We start from the raw sequence: 24243 nt of genomic DNA, 5'->3' as shown, positions 1-24243 counted from the left end.
GTCTAAACTGTGTCTCTGGCATCCTTACTCAACGCTCTCAGGTGTTGACTCTATGGCACTCTCCTCTCCTTGTGTGGCACTTTTCTCTCATGGCCTAAACAGCAGTTTTACAGATAGAGGGTCCTCCTTTTCAGCCACAGATTTTCTATTCACTATGACAGACCTGGAAGACATTATTAACCCACAGAGGTTATTGCAACCCATTGGATCTCCGTCGTCAAGTCACGGAGGTTGATGTGTTTACACATTGGCCCAGATTTATCAAACTGTGTGAGAAAAAGTGATTTTCCAAAGCAACCAATCACAGCTCAGCTAACGAGCTCTGGTAAAGTGAAACTTGAGCTGTGATTGGATGCTGTGGGAAAATCCATCCACTTTTGTTTTCTCCATTTTGATACATCTGGGCCATTGTCCACAGTAGAATGTGATTCTAGTGACTGTAGCGGAACCTTAGCTGTCACTAGTTGGCTCCTTCATTGATCAAATGACCCAGCTGCTCAGCCCATGCAGCCACCATAATGTATTATTACCAGAAGTCACATTAACAGACTCTCTCTTATGATGTAATAATTAGTGTTGCTCACGAATATTAGAAATTTTAATTTTAATCGTGAATATCGCATATTCGCAAATATTGCGAATATAGCACTATATAATACGAATCTTGTTGTTTTTTTTTTTCTTTGTTCACAGTACACATCACAGTGATGTTTAGTGGTACGCCCCCCGCACCTGAGAGCTTTGGCTCTTGCTCCCCGCACCTCCAGCTATTGACTTGCCGTCTGCTGTATGGACACTTGTAATAAAGCATCGTTTGGCAAATACTTCTCAGTGGGTAAGTGCAGCTTTTTTCCAGTCTTCTGCTTTTCATGTTTTACACATCACAATGATCACTGCATCCCTCTCTGCTCTTCGTATATGCGCATATTCACGAAATTGAGCCTTCCCTTCTTTAATGGTATAGGGAACTAATGGGCTAGTGCAAAACTACAACTCCAGCATGCACGGACAGCCAACGGCTGTCCGGACATGCTGGGAGTTGTAGTTTTGCAACATCTGGAGATCCGCAGGTTGGAGACCACTGCACTAGCCCATTAGTTCCCTATACCATTAAAGAAGGGAAGGCTCAATATTCGCGAATATGTACATATATTTTCGCATATGCACAAAAAAACGAATATAGCAAATATGCGAATTTCGGGAATACATGACGAATATTCGTCCATATATTCGCGAAATATTGCGAATTCGAATATGGCCTATGCATTTCATCACTAGTAATAATATGTCATCAGGTTGGACAGTGAAGTGCACTGAACGACTGCTTCCTTAGATGCTCTCAGATGACCAGATGTTTCTCTTCCCCTTGTACATTGTAAGACATCACAAGCAGTGCCCTCTCACCCTCTATATCAGTCTGTCATTTACTCTGTTCATTGTACTTGTGTTTGAGTTATGATATATATTTTGATCCCTTATCATACGTATAGCTCCCTGGAACCAAGGACACAATATAAATACATTATTATTATTACTATTATTATTATTAATAATAATAATAATAATAAGAAGAAGAAGAAGAAGAAGAAGAAGGATTATTATGATAAACAACCAAATATTCTAAATCTAAACTAAATAATTATTACAAATAAAGTAAGGTATCATCATATTTATGTCTTTCTAAATTCAGAACTTGAACCAAAGGTGGAGCCAGTTATGCAAATACTCGCTCAACTTAAGAATATAAACGCTTGTGTCACATATTTATACAGCTCCTTATCTTGTTGATCAGTTCCAGGAAAAATGGTCATTCTTATACTTCTCTTCATGTTTTACCCAATAAGTAAGACAGAATGGACAATGTTTTTATTACTGTGATTATGTCTAAGTATGAGAATTATTTATTTTACTGTATTCTCTTTCCTTCAGGTGTCCTTTGTCAGACAATACAGGAGTCAGGTCCAGGACTTGTGAAGCCTTCACAGCCACTCGAAATGACCTGTATAGTGTCTGGATTTGAGTTAACTAACTACAATGTGCATTGGATCCGAAAAACTGGGAAAGGGTTCGAATGGATTGGAATAATATGGAGTGGGGGTGGTACACGGTATACTGATTCACTAAAGAGCAGAATCACAATCTCAAAAGACAATGGCAAGAAGCAGGTCAAACTCCAGATTGATAACATGGAGACTACAGATTCTGGAGTGTATTATTGTGCTAGAGAGACACAGTACAACACAGCAATGAGGAGATCGAACAACATCCAACTGTGTCTACCAGGAAATAGATGAACCACAAGAGAAAGAACATTCCTGATTAGAAAATAGGAAACCACAGAAACCAGCTGAATAATGTGAAGTAGAACAACAGACTCACCATTGAAGATAGAAAACGTTCATTAGTGTAAGCTACTGTATAAGAAACAAATGATACTGAGACTTTTTGTCCATGTATAGGGAAATAATCTAAGTCATAACAGCACAAAAATCAAGAACAACATATTTCATATGCAATATATTTATTCAAGTACAACACTATAATCGTGTAAAGACTGGTATGGGCCAGTAATATTTACATAGACAGAAAAAGACAGTATTAGTTGGATCATAGATGAAAAGAGGATAGCTGGTTTATCCCTATCTAGTGGCCCTGCCTGGCGAGACTGTAGGTCCCCTGTCCTTATGACCTGGGCCTACACTGGAACCTCCTAGTGACCCTAGGCTAGAGAGGGGACAACCAAACAGTAATACTGTGTCGCCAAGGATCAGGCCTTTAGCACATGAGATCCAATATACAATATAAATAACGCACTGATACTCTTCAAGAATAAACACACATGTGGTAAATACAATAAAATACCCAAACCCGAGGGTGGTAACCAGGGGTATATAGTAGTATTCACGTGTCAGACCCACAGTTGTCTGTGTTGCATAGTTAGAGGTGTAAATATGCACTTAAAGGAAATTGCATTAATCAAGTCATAACAGGAATAAAGTAGGAGTAAGGGGAATATGAATAAAAACAAAGAAAAGAAAAGAAATTGCAAGATGGTCTCCGGTTGGCCAGGAGGATAACATTTAAGACAGTGTGTAAAGAGTGCTATACCAATAGAATAACAAATTGTGGGATGTTTTGTGGTGGTTGCCACAAAAAGAGCTTTTAATAACTATTGTTTAACTCCTTAAGGACCACAGGTTTTCTCATTTTTGCACTTAGTTTTTTCCACCTCATTTTCTAAAATCATAATGCTTTTTCAATTTTCCACCTAGAGACCCATAGGAGGGTTTTTCTGTGACACCAATTTTACTTTGTAATGGCATCAATAAATTTACCGCAAAATCTATGGCAAAACCAAAAACAAAATCTTTGTGTGACAAAATAAAATAAAAAAGCCATTTTGTAAATTTTAGGAGCTTACGATTCTATGCAGTGCACTTTTCAGTTAAAATTACACCCTATCTTTATTCTGTAGCATAGCAATGATCAGTGTTACCGGTGCTCGACTGCTCCAGCTAGCTGACTGGAGCACCGATCAGACGGCGAGGAGGTAAGAGCCCTCCCATCGTCCTGTCAGCTGTTCGGGATGCCGTGATTTGACTGTAGCGTTCCCAAACATCCTGCTGAGCCATCTGGGATAACTTTTCCCCTGTTTTAGAGTCGGCGATGTCTGAGCACGCTTCACATAATGGGAGTGGGCAATGGGGTTAAACTGAAAACTACAGTGAAAGAGGAACAGAGCAGTTAAGATCTATTTCCCATTTGAGGATGTGTATAGAGTCATATAGGGTCCATGTAAAAATAAATAGAATAATCTAATTCCTTTGAGGGTTTTCAGTTATCGAGGGGCCTATAAAATATAATTTTGCTAGTGAAGGGAAACTTATAGAAGTCCTATTGGTTGTTGGTAAAAGGGAGCACAGTTGAATAAATTGATAGAGCATGAGAGCCCAAACTATGTAGATAAGGCTTCATGGGTTTTAAAAACATCACTAACATTCAAATCACCAAGAGAGATTATGGGGGGGTATTTATCAATTTTGCCTGTTGACAGTTTCATTTTACCCTTTTCTTTTTTTTTTCACTTTGGTTTTTGTGGACGTACGCCAAATTTATCATTTGGAACACATTGTTAGTAATTCTGGCGCAAATGCCGAAATCAGCTGTTCGACAGCGCCTTTTACACAGAACCTACCTCCACAGAGGACAGCGTATTTTACCCTGTAGAGCAGCCATTTTGCAGTCCCTCCTGCAGTATATCAGCAAGATACATGAGTTATTTTCTTTTGTGAGGTTTATAGGCACCATGTGAATTTTTTTTTTTTTTTTTACCTTTAGTGCTTACCTTTCCTGAACCTGTGTGGACATGTCCGATGCTGGCTCAACGGAGGGTGAAGGTCCCTCAGAGACAACTATGTCGCAGGATAGTAGTTCGCAGCCCCGGAGGAGTCGCTGCTTTCACAAAAAAAAAAAAATTAATATATTTTGACACCTTTACATTTTCTGACATGGATATGTGTGTTTTCCATGTACAACATTTATTGGTAGTGAATTGCGCCCAAAAAAAACCCTAAAGGTGCAAAATTGCGCCAAAGGTCAATTGGCGCAAATGATGAATTACTGACCAAAGCAAAAATCACACACAGGACCGTGTGATTTTGAGCAAGTTTAAAAAACGACAGTGGAGAGAATACGCCAAACTTTGGCGCCAAAGAATTGTGCCAAAGTTGTGCAAAAAAAAAAAAAAGGCCGCTGCATAATGACGAGTGACTTCCTCAACACGACGTCACTCGTCAGTCAGTGCGCGGCGCACAGTGACAGATCAGGAGACTGCCGGAACAGGAAGGACTGCAGTCCCCAGGGCACATGTAACTATAAAACCGGGGACGGGGAGGGAATTGTGCAGTGGCGGCGGCGGGATATTTAACTATAAAACTGGGGATGGAGAGGGAATTGGCCGTGGCGGCGGCAGGATATTTAACTATAAAAATGGGGACGGGGAGGGAATAGAGCAGCGGCACTCTGGCCCCACAGAAGCCACTGCACGTCAATGATTTAAGGCGGCTTCTGATTGAACTGCAGAAGCCGCCAGAAACAGTTTATCGAGGTACACCTGCATACACACACACCCTCATTTTTCCAAGAATATTTTGGGAATTGTGTATATATCCTGTATGTAGCCACAGCAAAATCTGTTCTTGTGTTCAGTATAGCATCTTAGTCCTACTCACTCTTTTCAGTGAAGGTCAGCTGCAATACCAGACACAACATTTTAAAGTTATGGCAGTGTTTCTAGAAGAAAGTAGGCAGTTTTCTAACCCTGTACAACCATTTAACTTTAATAGAAAAAAAGCTAATAAGATGCATGTAAATTTATATCATCCTGCATTGAGCACCAGGATCAGGTGGTAATAATTTTATTTCAGAATATAATAATAATAATGCCAAGATAGGAAACCAATCCTGTTGTTATGCCCCGAAATTAAATAATTTTTCACAGCTTTTAAAAAGCCACTCATTTTCCTGGCACAAAACCTGTTGCTACTCTCAAAAAGGAGTAACATTTTTGGACCATTTGAATTTTTTTTTCTTTAGCTGTCTCTGTGTGCTTATAAACATTGGCAGGCATCTGGCTCCAAAAAGGAATCATTTTTGGGCATTCATTTAAAAAAAGCATAAAAAATCTGCTAGTTCTGTGTGTTTTTATTCAACCTGTTAGTTACTACTAGTGATGAGTGCCATAGGCCATATTCGAATTTGCGATATTTCACGAATATATGGATGAACATCCGTCCTATATTCACGAAATTTGCATATTTGCTATGTTCGTTTTCTCTCTTTTTTCCCATGCAAAAATTCGTAATGGAATTTGCATAGTGCACATGTGCGATTATATCTTTCACCTAAAAGAAGGAAGGGATCAGTGTCCTCTTACTGGAAGTGCCAATATTCATGAATATTTGCATATTCGCATACACGCAAAAAAATTATTCGTCATTACGAATACATATCACTATATTCTAAAAATTTGTGAAATCGCGAAGAGCCAATATTCGCAGTAAAACTTCACATTTTGAATATTCACGCTCAACACTAGTTACCACCAGGTACTATCCGTCTACCCATAGCCATACATGTTGCGGTAATTTTGAAATGAACTTTGCCTTACAGGAGATATCCAGTGCTGAACAACTTATCCCCTACCCTAAGGATAGGGGATAAGTTTCAGATCGCTAAGGCCCCCTGCAATCTCCAGTATGGGGCCCCGGCAGCCCACGGGAAAGGGAGGTGCTGACCACCACAAGAAGAGGCGCCCAACTCTATGGCAGATCCGGAGCGCTGCCTTCGGCAATCTCCGGCTCTGCCATAGTGATGTATTGAGGGGGCGCGTCGGCTGCCGCTTCGTGCGGCTATCTGGCCAGCGAGCCAGGACCCCATACAGGAGATCATGAGGGGCCCCAGTGGTCGGACCCCCCGCGATCTTAAACTTATCCCCTATCCTTAGGATACGGGATAAGCTTTTCAGCACTGGACTACCCCTTTAAAAACAGCTCAGATGCCCATAGATACACTCCTAGGTAACAGTGTTATACAGGGCTTTTATGTCACTTAGACAGTGTTATACACATGTTTTTGGGCAATTGGGGAAGTACTGGTTCAGACAGAACTAGGTCAGTTAAAATCAGAATTTTTTGCCAGAGTTGGGCAAACCAGCAGAATTGAACTTTTGAAGAGTTTGCAAGTCTCTTTTCTCTAGGGATAAGCATTACCGAATGTAAAATTAGACCCACTATGAACCATCTGAACATTGTTTTGATCCTGGTCCTTAAAAACTGGTTCAATAACCCCTGGTGAAGCTGACGTATTAGTTGATAAAAATATTTATTTAGGGAAAAATACACAGCATATCTGCTTAAGAAACCTGCAGAGAAAAATCTGCACTATATCATCTCACACTGTCTTAGGAGAGTTAGCTAAATCTTATCTCTGAGCTCTAGCCCTGCCTCCTGAGTGATATCACCACCCCTGACTAGCCCCGATAGTCTACATAACATCATACTGGCATATACACATATACACCTTTCTGTGAACAATTAGGAAGAACGAGGTGTGCTGCCTCAAGCTGAGCAATGTGGCAGGCGGAGGGGGAGGGGAGTAGACAGGGTGGGAGGGCTGTGATGAAATGCTGAGGAAAAGCAATGCATCCTGGAAATTGTAGTATGGAGGAACTGCTCAACCAAAGAGTAGTAAGAGGACATGTACGGGAGAAGACTACATGCCCACAAAACAAATGGATTTTGGTAAATTCAGAACTGAGGCAGTTAGGTAAGCAATGTTTATATGCACCTGCAGTATTTTTATTTTTACTTGACATCGGAGCTCTCCTTTAACGTGCACTTTCCACTTTCTGGTTTACCAAAAACATTACAAACTACTATAAACAAATAAGGAGAGAACTGTCAAACTAGCCATGTGGGGAAAAGGCAGATTAGCGCTGCCCAGTAGACTCTTCTCACTGTGTCTTTCTCATTTTAACCCCTTTCTGACAATTGATATTAGTGTATGGCTTAGGAGTTGAGCCCTTTCCATTCATGTCATATTGTGGCTGTGTTACTCTGATGATTACCACAGACAACAGCCAGGAATGGAAATCATTCTCATCCATGCAATTGAGTGTGTAGCTACAAACTGCAGATTTTCTGATGGAACTTCGGAAACGGAGTAATCATGTAGTGTGAAAGGGGCCTAATATCTAAGTCCTACAAACTCCTATTCAGTGAAGCTCAGTTGCAGTACCAGACACAACATATTGACAGTTTTGGGGCTGTTTTTAAAAGAAAGAAGTAATTTTTTCTAGTCCTGTAGAACTAATCAATAAAAAAAAGCCTATAAGAAACGTGATTTATATCATGTGGTATTCAACACTAGGATCAGAGGTGGAGCGTCTTATGCAAATAAACATATAAATTTAGAATATAAAAGTTTGGATATTCAACTCTTAATCTCAGTTATCTGGTTATAGGGTCTTACATTGTATCAGTGATGATGGACATAATATTACTTCTCTTGGTGTTTTTCCCAATAAGTAAGATCTTGGATTCGTTTTTATTGTATTGTTTTAATTATGTGGATACTATTTTTAATATTTTATCTTATTATATTCTCTTTCCTTCAGGTGTAATCTGTCAGACATTAAAGGAGTCAGGGCCAGGTCTAGTAAAACCTTCACAGTCACTTGAAATGACCTGTATAGTATCTGGATTTGACTTAAGCAGCTATGCTGTGCACTGGATCAGACAAACTCCTGGGAAAGGGCTGGAATGGATTGGAGCAGCATGGAGTGGTGGTAGTATTTATTATGCTGATTCAATAAAGAGCCGGACCACAATCTCAAAAGACAATGCCAAGAAACAGGTCAACCTTCAGATTAAGAACATGGAGACTGCAGACACTGGAGTGTATTATTGTGCGAGAGACACAGTGCAACAAAGTCATGAGGAGATCATACAAAATCCAGCTGTGTCTACCAGGAAATAATAAAAAGACATGGGAAATATATGCGTTACTGAGCATAAAATAAGACCCACCAGAAAACACCCGAATATTGTTTTGATCCACATCATTGAGAACTGGTTCGATAACTATTAGTGTTGAGCGGCATAGGCCATATTCGAATTTGTGATATTTCGCTAATATATGGACGAATATTCGTCATATATTCGCTAAATTCGCATATTCGTAATATTCGCCTTTTATTTTTGCATGTGCGAAAATTCGCGTATGTGGAAATTAGCATATGCGAAAATTTACATAAACCATAATTAGCATAAGTGAAAATTCGCAAATGCGAAAATTAGCATATGCAGATTTTTGCATATGCGAAAATTCGCACGCCAGTCTCACACAGTAGTATTAGAGCCTTCTTTACACCACACAAGCTGGAACCAGAGAGGGGTGATCACTGTGATGTGTACTGTGAAAAAAAAAATGAAAAAAAAAATAAAAATATACGAATATTCGTAATTACGAATATATAGTGCTATATTCGCGAATATTCGCGAATTCGCGAATATACGATATTCGCGAATAAAATTTGCATTGCGAATATTTGCGAGCAACACTAATAACTATATATTAGTTCAAAATATTAATTTAGGACAGGAATGACATGGTTTCTTAACCCCTTAAGGACGGAGCCCATTTTCACCTCTAGGACGAAGCCCTTTTTTGCAAATCTGACCACTTTCACTTTAAACATTAATAACTCTGGAATGCTTTTACTTATCATTCTGATTCTGAGATAGTTTTTTCGTGACATATTCTACTTTAACATAGTGGTAAATTTTTGTGGTAACTTGCATCCTTTCTTGGTGAAAAATCCCCAAATTTGATGAAAAAAATGAAAATTTTGCATTTTTCTAACTTTGAAGCTCTCTGCTTGTAAGGAAAATGGATATTCAAAATATTTTTTCTTTGGATTCACATATACAATATGTCTACTTTATGATTGCATCATAAAATTGACGAGTTTTTACTTTTGGAAGACACCAGAGGGCTTCAAAGTTCAGCAGCAATTTTTCAATTTTTCACAAAATTTTCAAACTCACAATTTTTCAGGGACCAGTTCAGGTTTGAAGTGGATTTGAAGGGTCTTCATATTAGAAATACCCCATACATGACCCCATTATAAAAACTGCAGCCCCCCCCCCCCCCCAAGTATTCAAAATGACATTCAGTAAATGTTTTAACCCTTTAGGTGTTTCACAGGAAAAGCAGCAAAGTGAAGGAGAAAATTCAAAATCTTCATTTTTTCCACTTGCATGTTCTTGTAGACCCAATTTTTAAATTTTTACAAGGGGTAAAAGGAGAAAATGTATACTTGTATGTGTAACCCAATTTCTCTCGAGTAAGGAAATACCTCATATGTCTATGTAAAGTGTTCAGCGGGCGCAGGAGAGGGCTCAGAAGCGAAGGAGCGACAAGGGGATTTTAGAGAGTACGTTTTTCTGAAATGGTTTTTGGGGGGCATGTCGCATTTAGGAAGCCCCTATGGTGCCAGAACAGCAAAAAAAAAAAACACATGGCATACCATTTTGGAAACTAGACTCCTTGAGGAACATAACAAGGAATAAAGTGAGCCTAAATACCCCACACGTGTTTCCCGACTTTTGCATATGTAAAAAAAAAAAAAAAAATTTCACTAAAATGTTGGTTTTCCCCCAAATTTCACATTTTTTAAAGGGTTAATAACAGAAAAGACCCCCCAAAATTTGTAGCCCCATCTCTTCTGAGTATGGAGGTACCCCATAAGTGGACCTGAAGTGCACTGCGGAGGAACTACAATGCTCAGAAGAGAAGGAGTCATATTTGGCTTTTTGAGAGCAAATTTTGCTCGGGGGGCATGTTGCATTTAAGAAGCCCCTATGGTGCCAGGACAGCAAAAAAAAAAAAACACATGGCATACCATTTTGAAAACTAGACCCCTTGAGGAACATAACAAAGGGATAAAGTGAGCCTTAATACCCCACAGGTGTTTCACGACTTTTGCATATGTGAAAAAATATATATTTGTTTCACTAAAATGTGGGTTTCCCCCCAAATTTCACATTTTTGCAAGGGTTAATAGCAGAAAAGACCCCACAAAATTTGTAACCCAATCTCTTCTGAGTATGGAGGTACCCCATAAGTGGACCTGAAGTGCACTGTGGGCGAACTACAATGCTCAGAAGAGAAGGCGTCATATTTGGCTTTTTGAGAGCAAATTTTGCTCGGGGGGCATTTCGCATTTAGGAAGCCCCTATGGTGCCAGGACAGCAAAAAAAAAAAACACATGGCATGCCATTTTGGAAACTAGACCCCTCACAGAATGTAATGAGGGGTACAGTGAGCATTTACCCCCCACTGGTGTCTGACAGATCTTTGGAACAGTGGGCTGTGCAAAATTTTTCATTTTCACGGACCACTGTTCCAAAGATCCGCCAGACACCTGTGGGGTGTAAATTCTCACTGCACCCCTCATTACATTCTGTGAGGGGTGTAGTTTCCAAAATGGGGTCACATGTGGGTGTGTGTTTTTTTTTGCGTTTGTCAGAACGCCACCCCTGTGCAAATCACCTCAAATGTACATGGCGCACTCTCCCTTCTGGGCCTTGTTGTGCGCCCCCAGAGCACTTTGCGCCCAAATATGGGGTATCTCCGTACTCGGGAGAAATTGTGTTACAAATTTTGGGGGGCATTTTTCCCTTTTACCTCTTGTGAAAATGAAAAGTATAGGGCAACACCAGCATGTTAGTGTAAAAATGTTTATTTTTTTACATTAATATGCTGGTGTAGACCCCAATTGTTCCTTTCCATAAGGGGTAAAAGGAGAAAAATTTGTTAGGCAATTTCTCCCGAGTACGGCGATACCCCATATGTGACCCTATTCTGTTGCCTTGAAATACGACAGGGCTCCAAAGTGAGAGTGCCATGCGCATTTGAGGCCTGGGACTTGCATAGGGGTGGACATAGGGGTATTCTATGCCAGTGATTCCCAAACAGGGTGCCTCCAGCTGTTGCAAAACTCCCAGCATGCTTGGACAGTCAATTGCTGTCCAGAAATGCTGAGAGTTTTTGTTTTGCAACAGCTGGAGGCTCCATCTTAGAAACACTGCCGTACAATACGTTTTTCATTTTTATTGGGAGGGGGGTGGTGGGGGGGCAGTGTACGTGTGTATATGTAGTGTTTTACTCTTTATTTTATGTTAGTGTAGTGTAGTGTTTTTAGGTTACATTCACACAGGAGGCAGATTACACTGAGTCTCCCGCTAGGAGTTTGAGCTGCGGCGGAAAATTTGCCGCAGCTCAAATTTGTAGCGGGGAACTCACTGTAATCTGCCGCCAGTGTGAATGTAGCCTGTACATTCACATAGGAGGGGGGTCAAAACTACAACTCCCAGCATGCACTGACAGACCATGCATGCTGGGAGTTGTAGTTTTGCAACAGCTGGAGGCACACTGGTTGGAAAACCTTGAGTTAGTTTTGCAACATCTGGAGGGCTACAGTTTGAGACCACTTAGTGATCTACAACCTGAACCCCTCTAAATATTGCAAAACTACAAGTCCCAGCATGCCCACACAGCAAACAGCTGTCTGGGCATGCTGGGAGTTGTAGTTTTGCAACATCTGGAGGGCCACGGTTTAGAGACCACTGTAAACTGTGGCCCTCCGGATGTTGCTAGGCAACAACTCACCTAGCAGGACCCGAAAGTATTGCTGCCGCCGCCGCCGCACGTGGGGGAGGATCGCGCTTCGGGATCCAGGTAGGGACCTTCGGCGCCGACCTTCCCTGGATAGTTCCCCCGTTTTGCCCGGACACCGATAGGTGGGCAAAGTGGGGGAATTGAACTTTAACCCCCCCTCCCCCGATCTGCTATCGGTCGGTCGTTCGGCCGACCAATAGCAGGGATAGGAGAGGTGGCACCCCTGCCACCAAACTCCTATGCCTTCAGGGGGATCGAGGGTGTCTCGGACACCCCCGATCCCTCTTATTTTCCGGGTCACCGGGTCACTGAATTGACCTGTGATTTGCGCGCATCGCGGTCATGGGGGGGTCTCAGGACCCCCCTCGGCGATGTGCCGGGATGCCTGCTGTTAGATAACAGCAGTCATCCCGGCCCGATCACCGCTAATGGTGACGCGGCGCTCCCGGAACCCCGCGACGTACATGTACGTCGCCGCGCGCCAAGTGACACTTCACGGCGCCGTACATGTACGTCGCTCGTTGTGAAGGGGTTAAAGGGGTACTCCGCCCCCAGACATCTTATCCCCTTTCCAAAGGATAGGGGATAAGATGTCAGATCGCCGGGGTCCCGCTGCTGGGGACCCCGGGGATCTCTGCTGCAGCACCCCACTATCATTACTGCGCAGAGCGAGATCGCTCTGCACGTAATGATGGGCAGTAAAGGGGCCCGAGCATCTTTACGTCACGGCTCCGCCCCTCGTGATGTCATGGCCCGCCCCCGTCAATACAAGTCTAGGGGAAGGGGGCATGGCGGTCGTCACGCCCCCTGCCATAGACTTGCATTAAGGGGAGGGGCCGTGATGTCATGAGGGGTGGAGCCATGATGTCACACTGCTCCGGCCCCTGTATTGCCCGTCATTACGCACAGAGCAAACTCGCTCTGTGCAGTAATAATGGCGGGGTGCCGCAGCGGCGATCCCCGGGGTCCCCAGCAGCGGGACCGCGGCGATCTAACATCTTATCCCCTATCCTTTGGATAGGGGATAAGATGCCAGGGGCGGAGTACCCCTTTAAGGGAAAAGACAGAACATTCCTGCAGTAGAAAATCTGCACCAGAATTACCAAAATAATAGTCCTCTAAGTCATATACTGTTATTCCTTTGTATATGCAATACATATAAAATAACAATAACACATTAAATAGAATAGAAAATGGATCATAGGGCTCTTGTAAATCCATTTAAACCCTATATAAACAGATATAATAATCTCTCAGGAACATCAGATTACTTTAAAAAGAAAGAAGTAATCTAATGATCCTGAGAGATTATTATATCTGTTTTATATCAGGTTTAATTGGATTTACAAGAACCCTCTGAATCATGTTCTATTCTGTTTTATTTTTTCTTTTATAATAAATGTATTCCATATACAGATGAATTATATGACATAGGGGACTGTTACTTTGGTAATTCTATGTTTAACTCTTGATTGACTCCAGAGATACAGTAGTGATAACAGTAGATAGCTGAGAGGTGGGGTCGCTTGGATGATCACGTACCTGTTTATAGTACATTGATCCCCCTGTTCCGGAGACATAACATCCTTTATCCCCGCCTGACTGTTTTGGTTCTCTGTCTGGTAGGTGAGACAGCATTATAGCATGTGCTGTGAAGGGGGTATGGCCACAAATCAGACACGAGGGTCTCCTAAACATGCTGCCACACCCCCTTCATTAAATGTGTGGTATCCCAGAGCAGGAACATCTTCAGTACTTGAACTCTGTTAGGGTGGTTGATGTTTCCTAAGGTACCTGTTTCTAATCAAAGTCTTATTATGTACTGATATAAAAATGTATTTAATTCTGTTTTTCAATATTTCTTTTGTACTGTGTCTTTAACTACTATATAAGGTTGTTTTTTTCTGTAAAAGCTGGTAAGTAGCCAATCAGGGTAAGTTAGTCTGTCTCCACCCTAATCCCTTGGGACAGGTAAGTGACCTAATTTGCTTAGTCAGTCTTTCTTTGGTCAGATGTCAGGTTATATCTTCAGTCTACAGTTTCCCACACCGTTAGTGAGTACCTATCTTCCAGCTTCCTGTCTTCATATCTTGAATGAGGATAGGCCCAAACAATCACCATCCTGAGCCAGATCTAGTTGCAACTTTACTGGTGGATCCCACTGCCAAATTGGAACCATAATTCAAGTGGTGCTTTAGGGAAAGAGCCCTTTACCAACTTGAAGAAGGTGCAGGAATCCTTAGGGCTGCATATGTTCCCATGATGGACTAGTGTCTGGGGTCCCTCTGCTGAATGCCCTCACATCAATGGAATCTAGGCTATGGCCAAGTAAACGTAGGTGAGAGAGAGGGACCTTTCAAGTTTCCACAGCTTGCCCCATGGAGATCATGCCAATCATGGAATATATGCTACGTCCCAGCAAGGAAGGAGTTAAATAGTGCTGCTGATCAGCGCTAGTTAACTTTCTGTGGGGAGGGTGGAGTATACATTATACAGCCATTTATATGGCTGTATAATGTATAAAGTGAAGAGAATGATACTTACCATCTCATTGCCGGTCCGGGGCTCTTCTTGTGTAGCCTTGCCTCTAGAGGTAAACAAGAAGAGGCTCACACTTGTGAAAAGATGGTAAGTATACAGATAGAGCTGAGGTTGTGTGCTACTTAGTTCTTCCTAAGAAGCTGCGCTGAGTTTTCCAGGAAAGCCCCTGGTCTGGAGCTCGGCCCTCGCCATGATGCAGGGGAAATGCAGGAAAAGGTTCATAAGTAAAGAAATAATTAAAGGACAGTATCATGGAAAAAAATTGCGTGGGGTCTGAGTGCTAGGGCCCCCTGAAATCTCCTGTTTAGAGCCCCGGCTCTCGTTTACAGTGGCGTGTCATGACCCCCGCCTGAGGCAGGAACTGCCACACCCCCTCTATATAGTTCTATGGGAGAGCCAAAGATTGCCAAATGGCTCTCCCAAAGAGCCATATGGAGGGGGTGTGGCGGCCCCCGCTTCGGGCAGGGGTCATGGCGCGCTGCTTTAAAGAAGAGCCGGGGCTCTAAACAGGAGATCGCGGACCCCTAAAACGTATCCCTAATCCTTCAGATAGGGGGATACATTTTTTCCATGATACTTGTCCTTTAAGAAGGAATTGTTAATTTCTAGATTGTTGGATGAAATTAAAAGAAAAACTGATGTAATGTGAGCATTTGGATGTTTGCGTGACCTCACTGTACTGAGAGAGACCCATAGGAAAGGACCAAGTGTGCCCTTCAAAATACAGAACTGGTCCCCTTAAACAAGGAGGGAAACCAGAAGACAAGTGTCCTGGAGAAGGAAGGTGATCAGCAATAAGGATATAGACTATGACTCTGTGCTGAATATTGTCTCACATGGTAGTGCTGTACAATTATGGCTGATACATCCAGGGAGCCTGCAGAGGGGGGTGCTTTAATCTTTTAGGGGTTAACTGTACCAAATACTGCTATTACACCAAATGTGGATGACTGTACAGAGGAGCAGATAGAGACCAATAGTAATGTGTGTTCAGATCCAGAGAGTAAAGTGTTAATAGTCTCCACATCTGAGGCCTATGAATGTGCTGGGATTGTGTCAGAGTCTCTGGCTACGTGCAGCACCTGTAACACCATTACCAGAGACAGTAACCATTCTTAACAGACCCATCCTGGATGTGTCCACAGACCATACCTCCCAACCGCCCCGGATCCGACGGGACATTCCCATTTTTTAACAACAAAAAAGACCCCAGGGTGGGTTAGGGTAATTATAACCAAGAAACACCTTTGACCCTGGAAGACCCAGGGTCACTGATACCCTTGTTAAATCCCACCCCTAAAACTTAACTTTTATTAGTGTTCAAATTAGAATTATTAAATAATAAGTGTATATTAAATGATGAGTGTATTCACTTAAAAACACGGGTTGGTGTGCTTAATAATAGTATTTGGATTTAGTCAGTTCACCACTGTGTATGTATCAATTATCCCAGGTGGGCTGCAGTACCACCGTAGATAGCACACCAACTCCCGCTGATTAAAATGCTATAAACGCCCCCTCTACATGTTTCACTACATTCGTAGCGTCTTCAGGAGGGAAAATGGGCATCAACTTTCTGATCCACCATCTCGGTATTTATACCCATTAGGACCACCTACTTACATCATTCCACCTATCATGGCTTCACAGGTTACAATGCACCTGTGTGCCCGGTATTTGGACCAATCAGGTCCTATTCACCAGTGTTACCTGTACCACCGTACAACCTATCACCATCCTGGAACGCCGCCTCGTCATCCTCGCCGACTCAGCGCTGAGCGCCGGGCGATGACGTCAGTGTCACCTGTTCGCTGGCAGCCAGTCACAATTCCTTTGCGTTCCAAGCATCCATTGTTTGCGCTCCACATCGGCTTGATGGTTCACTGCGCATGCCCGGGGACCGCGGCTGCGCATTAACCTGTTTGCAGGACTTAGTCAGATTTTCGCAGACAGTACTGCGCATGCTCCAATATTAATCCAGCTTCGGAGCCACTCTTCTTCACATTCATTGGTACCTGATCATTATCTAAGGTTGGGATATTCGGAGGATGATGGGTTAGATGTTCACCATAGGGATATTCAGGACTTTAGCATTTATAGAATGCCCAGGTTGAAATGATATTATACGGTATTCCCAATTGTATTTATAAGATCCACTAGTATAGATTTACCATAATATCTGATATCTATACTGATTCCCATTTTTTGAGTCAAGTCCCGTCCTCCCGGAATGGCCCCCTGATGTCCCGTTTTTTTTTCTTATTACTTACAGTGGGTCCGTCGGCCAACGAGTGTCCTCTGGGGCCAGCAGCCACTGTCACTTTAAGAGGGCAATGGCTGCCGCGTAGCGTAGCAGGACATGCAGCGCGCAGGCACGTCCCATGCTACCTCATCATCAGGCGTCAGTAGAGGCAGCGGCGGGACGACTGAAGGACCCGAGCATGAGGAGGAGGAGTCCACAGCAAGTAATTGCAGCTTCCATGCTCCACTGCTTGTCTGCGACCTACAAGGGGGGGGGGGGTCCTCCTCCTCCTCATTCTTTTACATGAGATCTATAGGAATTCTTTATTTACATGTGCTGCCTACTAGCAGCTTATCATATAGGCCCTCAGCTACAACTAAAGTAAAGAGTCCAGTAAGAGGTCATGCTTTTGAAAAAAGTAGATAGAAATATGTATATCCTATTAAGTTATTTATTTTAACTGGAGCAAAACAGTGCAACAAACGCCTGCACTAGTAATGGCATGTCTCAAATGGCTCAAAAGGAAGATTATAGTCGGCCTTCTTTGTAAGTTCCTAAATAAAAAATTAAAAAAAGATTCTTTCTTTTAAGTAAAATGTAGTTCTTAGTATAAGACTAAAATGTTGAGCTAATAAATGGCACTTATTATAGAAAATTGTAATCCAGAAGCACTTGGGTCACAAGTTTAGGTGCAATATAAGGGTGCAGTCCTCTGTTTTCTGCTATTGTGCAGGGGAGCAGCTTACCAGCTGTAGTTCTATAATGGCGTGCTCCTGCTGCTGCCAATGTGATCCATTGAAGAAGGAAAAGAGCCGATGTTGCTTCTCCCAGGCTGTATGGTAATCGTGGGGTTCTCATTCAGACACAAACCAAAGTGGAGAAGCCTGCTAAAGGATCACAGTGTAGGGAGAAGGTGCATAGATGGCTGGATGTCACCATCTCTGACCAACCCCTACAGCACCTAATACAGCTGGTTGTTGGAAGAGATTGTCTGGTCTATTATGCAATGTTCTCCAGAAGTTCTGGGAGAGGAACTGACAGGACTGCTGTGGGAGGGAGTGAACAGGGTGGGAGAGCAGTGATCAAGAGCTGGGAGGAAGCAATGCATTCTGGGAATTGTAGTTCTGAGCAACTGCTCAAACAGAAAGAAAGTAGTGAGAAGACATGTAGGAGAGAGGACTTTATACCCACAAAACAAAAGAATTTCTGGTGGTTTTAAAAGCAAGCCAGTTAGGTAAGCAATATTATATGCATCTGCAGCATTTTCATTTTTTTTTTGTTTTTATGTTACAGTACTTTTTAAAAGTGCACTTTCCACTTTATTATGGCTTTTCAGCAGACCCTTCTACCTTTCTACCTATGTCTGTCACATTTGTAACCCCTTCCCAACAATTGATATATACTTAGGAGCTGAGCCCACTCCATTCATGGCATGCTACTGCTATGTTACATAGCTAATAACCACTGTCAACAGCTGGGAATGGAAATATCTCTTATCCAGGCAATTGTGTATGTATCCTATGTTAGTATAGCATCTCAGTCCTACTCACTCCTATTTAGCGAAGCTCAGCTGCAATGCCAGAAACCAGTTGCATCGCTAGCACCAGATCTTTGGCCTGGTATCCTGGATCTCTGGCCAACTGCTGCATTCAGTAGCATTTGTATCTTTCAGACAAAGCTAAATTCAATGCAGAGTATGGAGCCATCAGCTCCATGCTCCACTGTTCACACTCATGGGCTGCAAGCAGGATACCAGCATAGTATTCCAGTGTGATGATGTGATGTCAACACGCCTACCAGCATATGCTATGAGGCATCTCCTAGGCTGCTGGACTTAAGAGAGGGGGTGGCATTGTGGGAAGCGACAATTAGGGGTAGTGTCAATTAGGTGAAATGGGCATGCCCCCGACAAAAGGGGGCATGTTCCTGACAAAAGGGGTGTGTTTCACAAAACATTTGGTGGATTTGAGCTCTGAAAAAAACTTGACAGTTTATAACTGTTGCAATTTTTTTTTTTTTAAAGCTAAACGTAGAGAAAAGTAAAACATAGAGAAAAATTGAGAATTTTCCTATCCTGGGTGACGGAAAATTTGGATTTTAATAAAAACAAAACGCGAGTATTATGCTATTAAACTTCTTTACTAAACTCAGCAGCATATAAGTAATGGAAGTATCATAGAAATTTTTTATATAAATAAAGTGTAAATAAACATCAGGATACTAGGATGCAACCTAGAATGATGATCATGGCCTCGACCAATCAGGCAACAGTACAGCAGATATCAATAACTGTCATATAGATAACTTCCTTCTTCTTTGCGAAGTAGACAGGAACAATTGGTAACAGGTAGTCGTAGAACAAGAAAACCAATGTGAATCGGAATGTAACTCCATCGATGAAAATCGTCATAACAGGAGAAGATGAAGTGATCATTGTTGAACTGAAAGAAATAAAAACATAATTACAGGGATGGGTTCTGGGAGGGATAATACTCGCGTTTTGTTTTTATTAAAATCCAAATTTTCCGTCACCCAGGATAGGAAAATTCTCAATTTTAAGGCAAAACAAAACGCTTCGTATTATGCTAGTTCAAAGCTATTAATAAAGATTATAAACTCTAATTAGTACAATAGAGGAAGAAAAGAAAATAAATTATAACAATAACATGGAAACATGTGATTCAGGTCTAAAATAGAAGGTTTTAAAGGTTGAATCAGAAGACCAATTGGCAGCTTTCAGTAAGTCCGATAAAGAAGCACCAGATTGGAAAAGTCTAGTGGAAACAGCACTTCTAGTAGAGTGGGCAGTGAATTTGGAAGTATCGACACCAGCAAGGTGCAAAGTTTGTTTAACCCATCTGGCCAGGGTAGGAGAGGATACAGGTGCATGAGGTTTGCAAAAGGATATTAATAATTGGGAATGGGAAGTATTCCTAAGAGATTCAGTTTTTTGTTCGTAAGATCTAAGGCAACGAACAACACAAAGTTTTACGTGATGCGGAAAAGAGGGGTAGAAAACAGATTGAAGATTAGTTTTGGTACGACGATAAATAGAAAAGATAACACCTTGAGGAGTAAATTGTCTATGAGATATATCAAGGGATTTGACATCAGAGACCCGTTTCACGGAGATAAGACATAGAAGGGTAGTGAGTTTGAAGGAAAGAAATTTTAAAGAGAGGGAGTCATTATCATCCCAGGATATAAACATATTGAGAACTAGATTCACGTCCCATGTGGAAGTATATTTTGGTAAAGGTGGTCTACGGAAACGAATACCTTTAAGTAGTTGACAAACAAGAGGATGTCTACCAATAGGAATGGAATCAATAGGTACGTGTTTAGAGGAAATGGCAGAACGATAAAGATTAATGGTTCTGTATGCTTTACCAGCATCAAAAGAGGCAGATAAAAAATTTAAGATGTGGTATATAGAAGCTTGTAAGGGATCCAAATGTCTTCTATCGCACCAATCAGACCAAAGTTTCCAGGCTGATCTGTAAGCAGATCTGGTACCTGGGGCCCATGCGTCAGATAGGATGTCCTGAGCCGATTTTGAAAGTTGGAGGTTAGAACTTGGTGACCCGAAATCAACCAAGCGACTAGAGTCAATTGTCCCGACAGAATCAGAGGGTGGAAGTTCCCTTGAGGATCCAGAAGAAGATTCTGAAAAGAAGGTAGAAGATGGGGAAAATCTATCAGAAGATGAAGAATTTGGGGAAACCAAGACTGGGTTGGCCATAGCGGAGTGATGAGAACCAGAGTGGATTTCTGTATTGAGGTTTGAAATAGAACCCGAGGAATGAGATTGAAGGGAGGAAAGGCGTAAAGAGTCTTCTGGGGCCAGAATTGTAGGAAGGCGTCCACACCCAAAGCTTCTGGGTCTGGGCGCCAACTGTAAAATAGAGGTAATTGAGTGTTGAGACGGGATGCAAAGAGGTCTATGTGTAATGGACCCCAAAGAGAATTGATCGATTGGAAGATTGGAAGATGAAGTTTCCAATCGCTGGAATCGGTCAAATAACGAGAATACCAATCCGCTACTGAATTGGAAATTCCGGGAAGGTATTCCGCTTTCAAGGTAATATTCTTGTCTAAACAAAAATGCCAAAATTCTTTGACAAAATCTGCAAGAACTTTTGAAGTTGTGCCTCCCAAATGATTGATGTATTGGACAGCAGAAATGTTGTCCATACGTAGAAGAATACAGCAATGGGAGGAATTCTTTGCAAAACTTTTTAAGGCAAAGAATCCTGCTAGAAGTTCCAGACAATTGATGTGAAGGAGGGACTCTGAAGGAGACCATTTGCCTCCTGTAGAAAGGGGACCGCAACGAGCGCCCCATCCGGAAAGACTCGCATCCGATTCGATGACAATGTCTGGGTTCGGATGGAAAATTGCTTTTCCATTCCAAGACTCTATGTGAGTGAGCCACCAAAGAAGTTCCTCTTTGGCTTCTGAGGAGAGAGGAACTTCGTCTGAATAACCAAGGCCTTGTCTTAAGTGACGAATTTTCAGGCGTTGGAGAGCTCTGTAGTGAAGAGGAGCAGGAAATATGGCTTGAATGGATGCTGAAAGGAGACCCACAATTCGAGCTATTGTCCTCAAAGATATAATGTCTTTGTGAAGAATCTGGCGGATTTCTTTCCGAATAACTTTCAATCTCCTTGAAGGGAGACTCAAAGTGGTCAGTTGAGTGTCTATCATGAAACCCAAAAATTCTAGATTTTGAGTTGGAACTAAGATGGATTTCTTGTGATTTATGAGAAACCCTAGATGAGTTAAGAGGTGTAATGTCCAGTTCATGTGGAGCAAAAGTAACTCTTTTGACTGGGCCATAAGGAGAATGTCGTCTAGATAGATAATAAGACGAACTCCGCGGCTTCTGAGAGAGGCAACTACTGGTTTGAGTAGTTTTGTGAAGCATCACGGAGCCGATGAGAGGCCGAATGGGAGACAAGTAAATTGCCATGTCTGATCGTTCCAGAGAAATTGAAGAAAATGTTGAGAAGACGGATGGATTGGTATTGTTAAATAAGCGTCTTTCAAATCTATCTTCACTAACCAATCGTTTTTCAGAAGAATGTCTCTTAGAAGATGGATGCCCTCCATCTTGAAGTGACGATAAACAACCAGGTTGTTTAAAAGTCTTAAATTGATCACAGGTCTGTGACCTCCGTCTTTCTTTTTTACCAGAAAAAGATTGCTTATGAAACCCATGGAATGTGGGATTACAGGAATAATTGCTTGTTTGGAAGCCAGTTCTTGGACTTCTTGGTCTATGAGTTTTTTGTCCAATAGGGAAAATTGGATTGGATGAGGTAAATGGGTTTGGATAGGAGGGATGACAAATTCTATTTGGTACCCCATGACTGTATTTAGTATCCAAGAGTCGGACGTAATCATAGTCCAATTGTGGAAAAAATGAAGGAGTCTTCCCCCTAATGGGATATGTAGGGAAGAATACAGGGGTGGACTTACCTGTGGGAGGTCTGGAGCGAGGATAACCTCTTTGGCCTCTGGAGCGCCATGGTCTGGACCTGTAAGGGAAAAATGGGGAGGGAGCAGAGGGTGGAGCTGCGAATTGTACTGATGAGTTGGAATAGGGGCCTCTATAAGCTCTATGCTGGGATGACCGGCCGGAAAATCGGCCCCGACCTTTTCCGGCCCTCCCAAAAATTCTGCTTGAGAACACTTTCTTCATAGAAACTTGCGCTTTATTAAGCGAGGAAAAAAGACCCACATATTTATTTAGTTCTCTGATGAAATCCTCACCAAAAAGCATGCCATTGGTGGGGTTGGCCGGTTCGGCAGTAGCCAGATTGGTCAATTGTGGGTCAATCTTCATGAGAATAGACCTTTTCCTCTCAGTGGAGAGAGCGGCATTAGCGTTGCCAAATAGACATATTGCTCGTTGAATCCACCCTTTAAGGGTTTCGGTATCAACAGTAGAATTGGAGGCGGATGCCTCATCAGCCATGTCCATAATTTTAGAAAGTGGACCCAGAAGATCCATTAATTTGTCCTGACAGGACTTAAAGCTACGGTCTACTCCCTTCTTTGGGTTTTTTCCTGTTTTAAACAAGAATTTCGCCAGGAGTGGGTCCAACTCCGGAGTAGCCGAGGAATTATTAGGCAAAGAAGGGCGAGGGCATTCTGCCTTCAATTTGCTACGAGATGGACGATCTAAAGGCTTATTAGCTCTTAGTGCTAAGAATTCGGCAATTCTAGAATTTGGAAGCCATTCGCCTGAGCGTGGGTGGCAAATTAAAGCGGGATCAAAGTATGAATCCCCAGGATGTGTCACTGTAGTGTCTTCCTGCAAAGCAGGGTCATCGTGATCCGAGTCACTGTCCTCCGAACAATATAAAATCTCCTGAACATCTTGAATGTCGGAATCGTCCGATTCCTCAGAAGACTGAATTCGGTAGGAGTCTGGCTTCGTTCTAAATGTAGAAGCCTTGACAGGCTGGACTTCCTCTCTGGTGGAGGGTGAGGAAAGTGGTTTCTTTGAACCACTATTAGATGGTTCTGGTTTGGAACCTGGAGCAAGAGCGGTATTAGTCTCATGGCGAGTCCCTGAAGTGTGTTGTACACCTTTAGAGGGATAAGGTTCTTCAATTGAGGTATGGCGCTTTTTTGATTTAACTTTGCCAGGACCTTTAAAACCTTTTGCCATATGAGATACCGATTCGGCAGGAGACCAGTAATGGTCGGAAGGGGTAATAGGAGGTAGAACCCCAGGAGTCATATTGCCAGAGCGAGCCATAATATTAGCTAATGATTTTTCAAAAGATTCTTGCAGAGTGGAAACTGCATTTTGTAATGATTTGGACACTGAAGCGTCCACTAAAGACTGCAAAGCGTCTGGATTGACTTTTTCTGTGGTAGTTTGGATGTTGTCCTGAGACATACTCAATATAATTATGGAGATCAGTAAAAGGGAGAAAAAGAGATATATATATATACTGTATATGATATAATTAAGGATAATCAGTAATAAAATATATATGAATAATAAAATACTAATTATGAGGTAAGTAAAATAATTAGATATATAATCAATTAAATATACTGTTAAATAAAAAATAGGATAATAGTGTAATAAATGAATAATGAATTTAATATGAGGTAAATTAAAATACTACTATGAAAAGGGAATTAAATAAATAAAGCATGAATTAATCAATTAATTAAATAACTAGAATAATTATTAA

General features: G+C 41.9%; 1 protein-coding gene and 2 gene segments (V, D, J or C); 2 read left to right on the top strand and 1 right to left on the bottom strand.

Annotated features, from left to right (window-relative positions):
* Positions 1-1789: 1789 nt before the first annotated feature.
* Positions 1790-2299, top strand: LOC130277054 (Ig heavy chain V region XIG14-like). The segment is given in 2 exon segments: positions 1790-1843; positions 1930-2299. Coding segments are annotated over 2 exon segments (405 nt in total).
* A 4900-nt stretch (positions 2300-7199) lies between these two features.
* Positions 7200-8538, top strand: LOC130364300 (Ig heavy chain V region MC101-like). The segment is given in 3 exon segments: positions 7200-7326; positions 8024-8086; positions 8177-8538. Coding segments are annotated over 3 exon segments (552 nt in total).
* A 10628-nt stretch (positions 8539-19166) lies between these two features.
* On the bottom strand, positions 19167-23975 carry LOC130277044 (uncharacterized). Its single transcript, XM_056527285.1, has 2 exons — positions 22508-23975; positions 19167-19467 (listed from the first exon to the last, which is right to left on the bottom strand). The coding sequence occupies exons 1-2, from the start codon at positions 23937-23939 to the stop codon at positions 19457-19459; spliced, it is 1443 nt and encodes a 480-aa protein (XP_056383260.1). The 5' UTR covers positions 23940-23975; the 3' UTR covers positions 19167-19456.
* Between the last annotated feature and the right edge of the window lie 268 nt (positions 23976-24243).

This window comes from Hyla sarda, chromosome 1 (genome assembly GCF_029499605.1).
Source record: "Hyla sarda isolate aHylSar1 chromosome 1, aHylSar1.hap1, whole genome shotgun sequence".
Classification (NCBI taxonomy): Eukaryota; Metazoa; Chordata; class Amphibia; order Anura; family Hylidae; genus Hyla; species Hyla sarda.
This window is presented reverse-complemented; position numbering and strand designations above follow the sequence as displayed.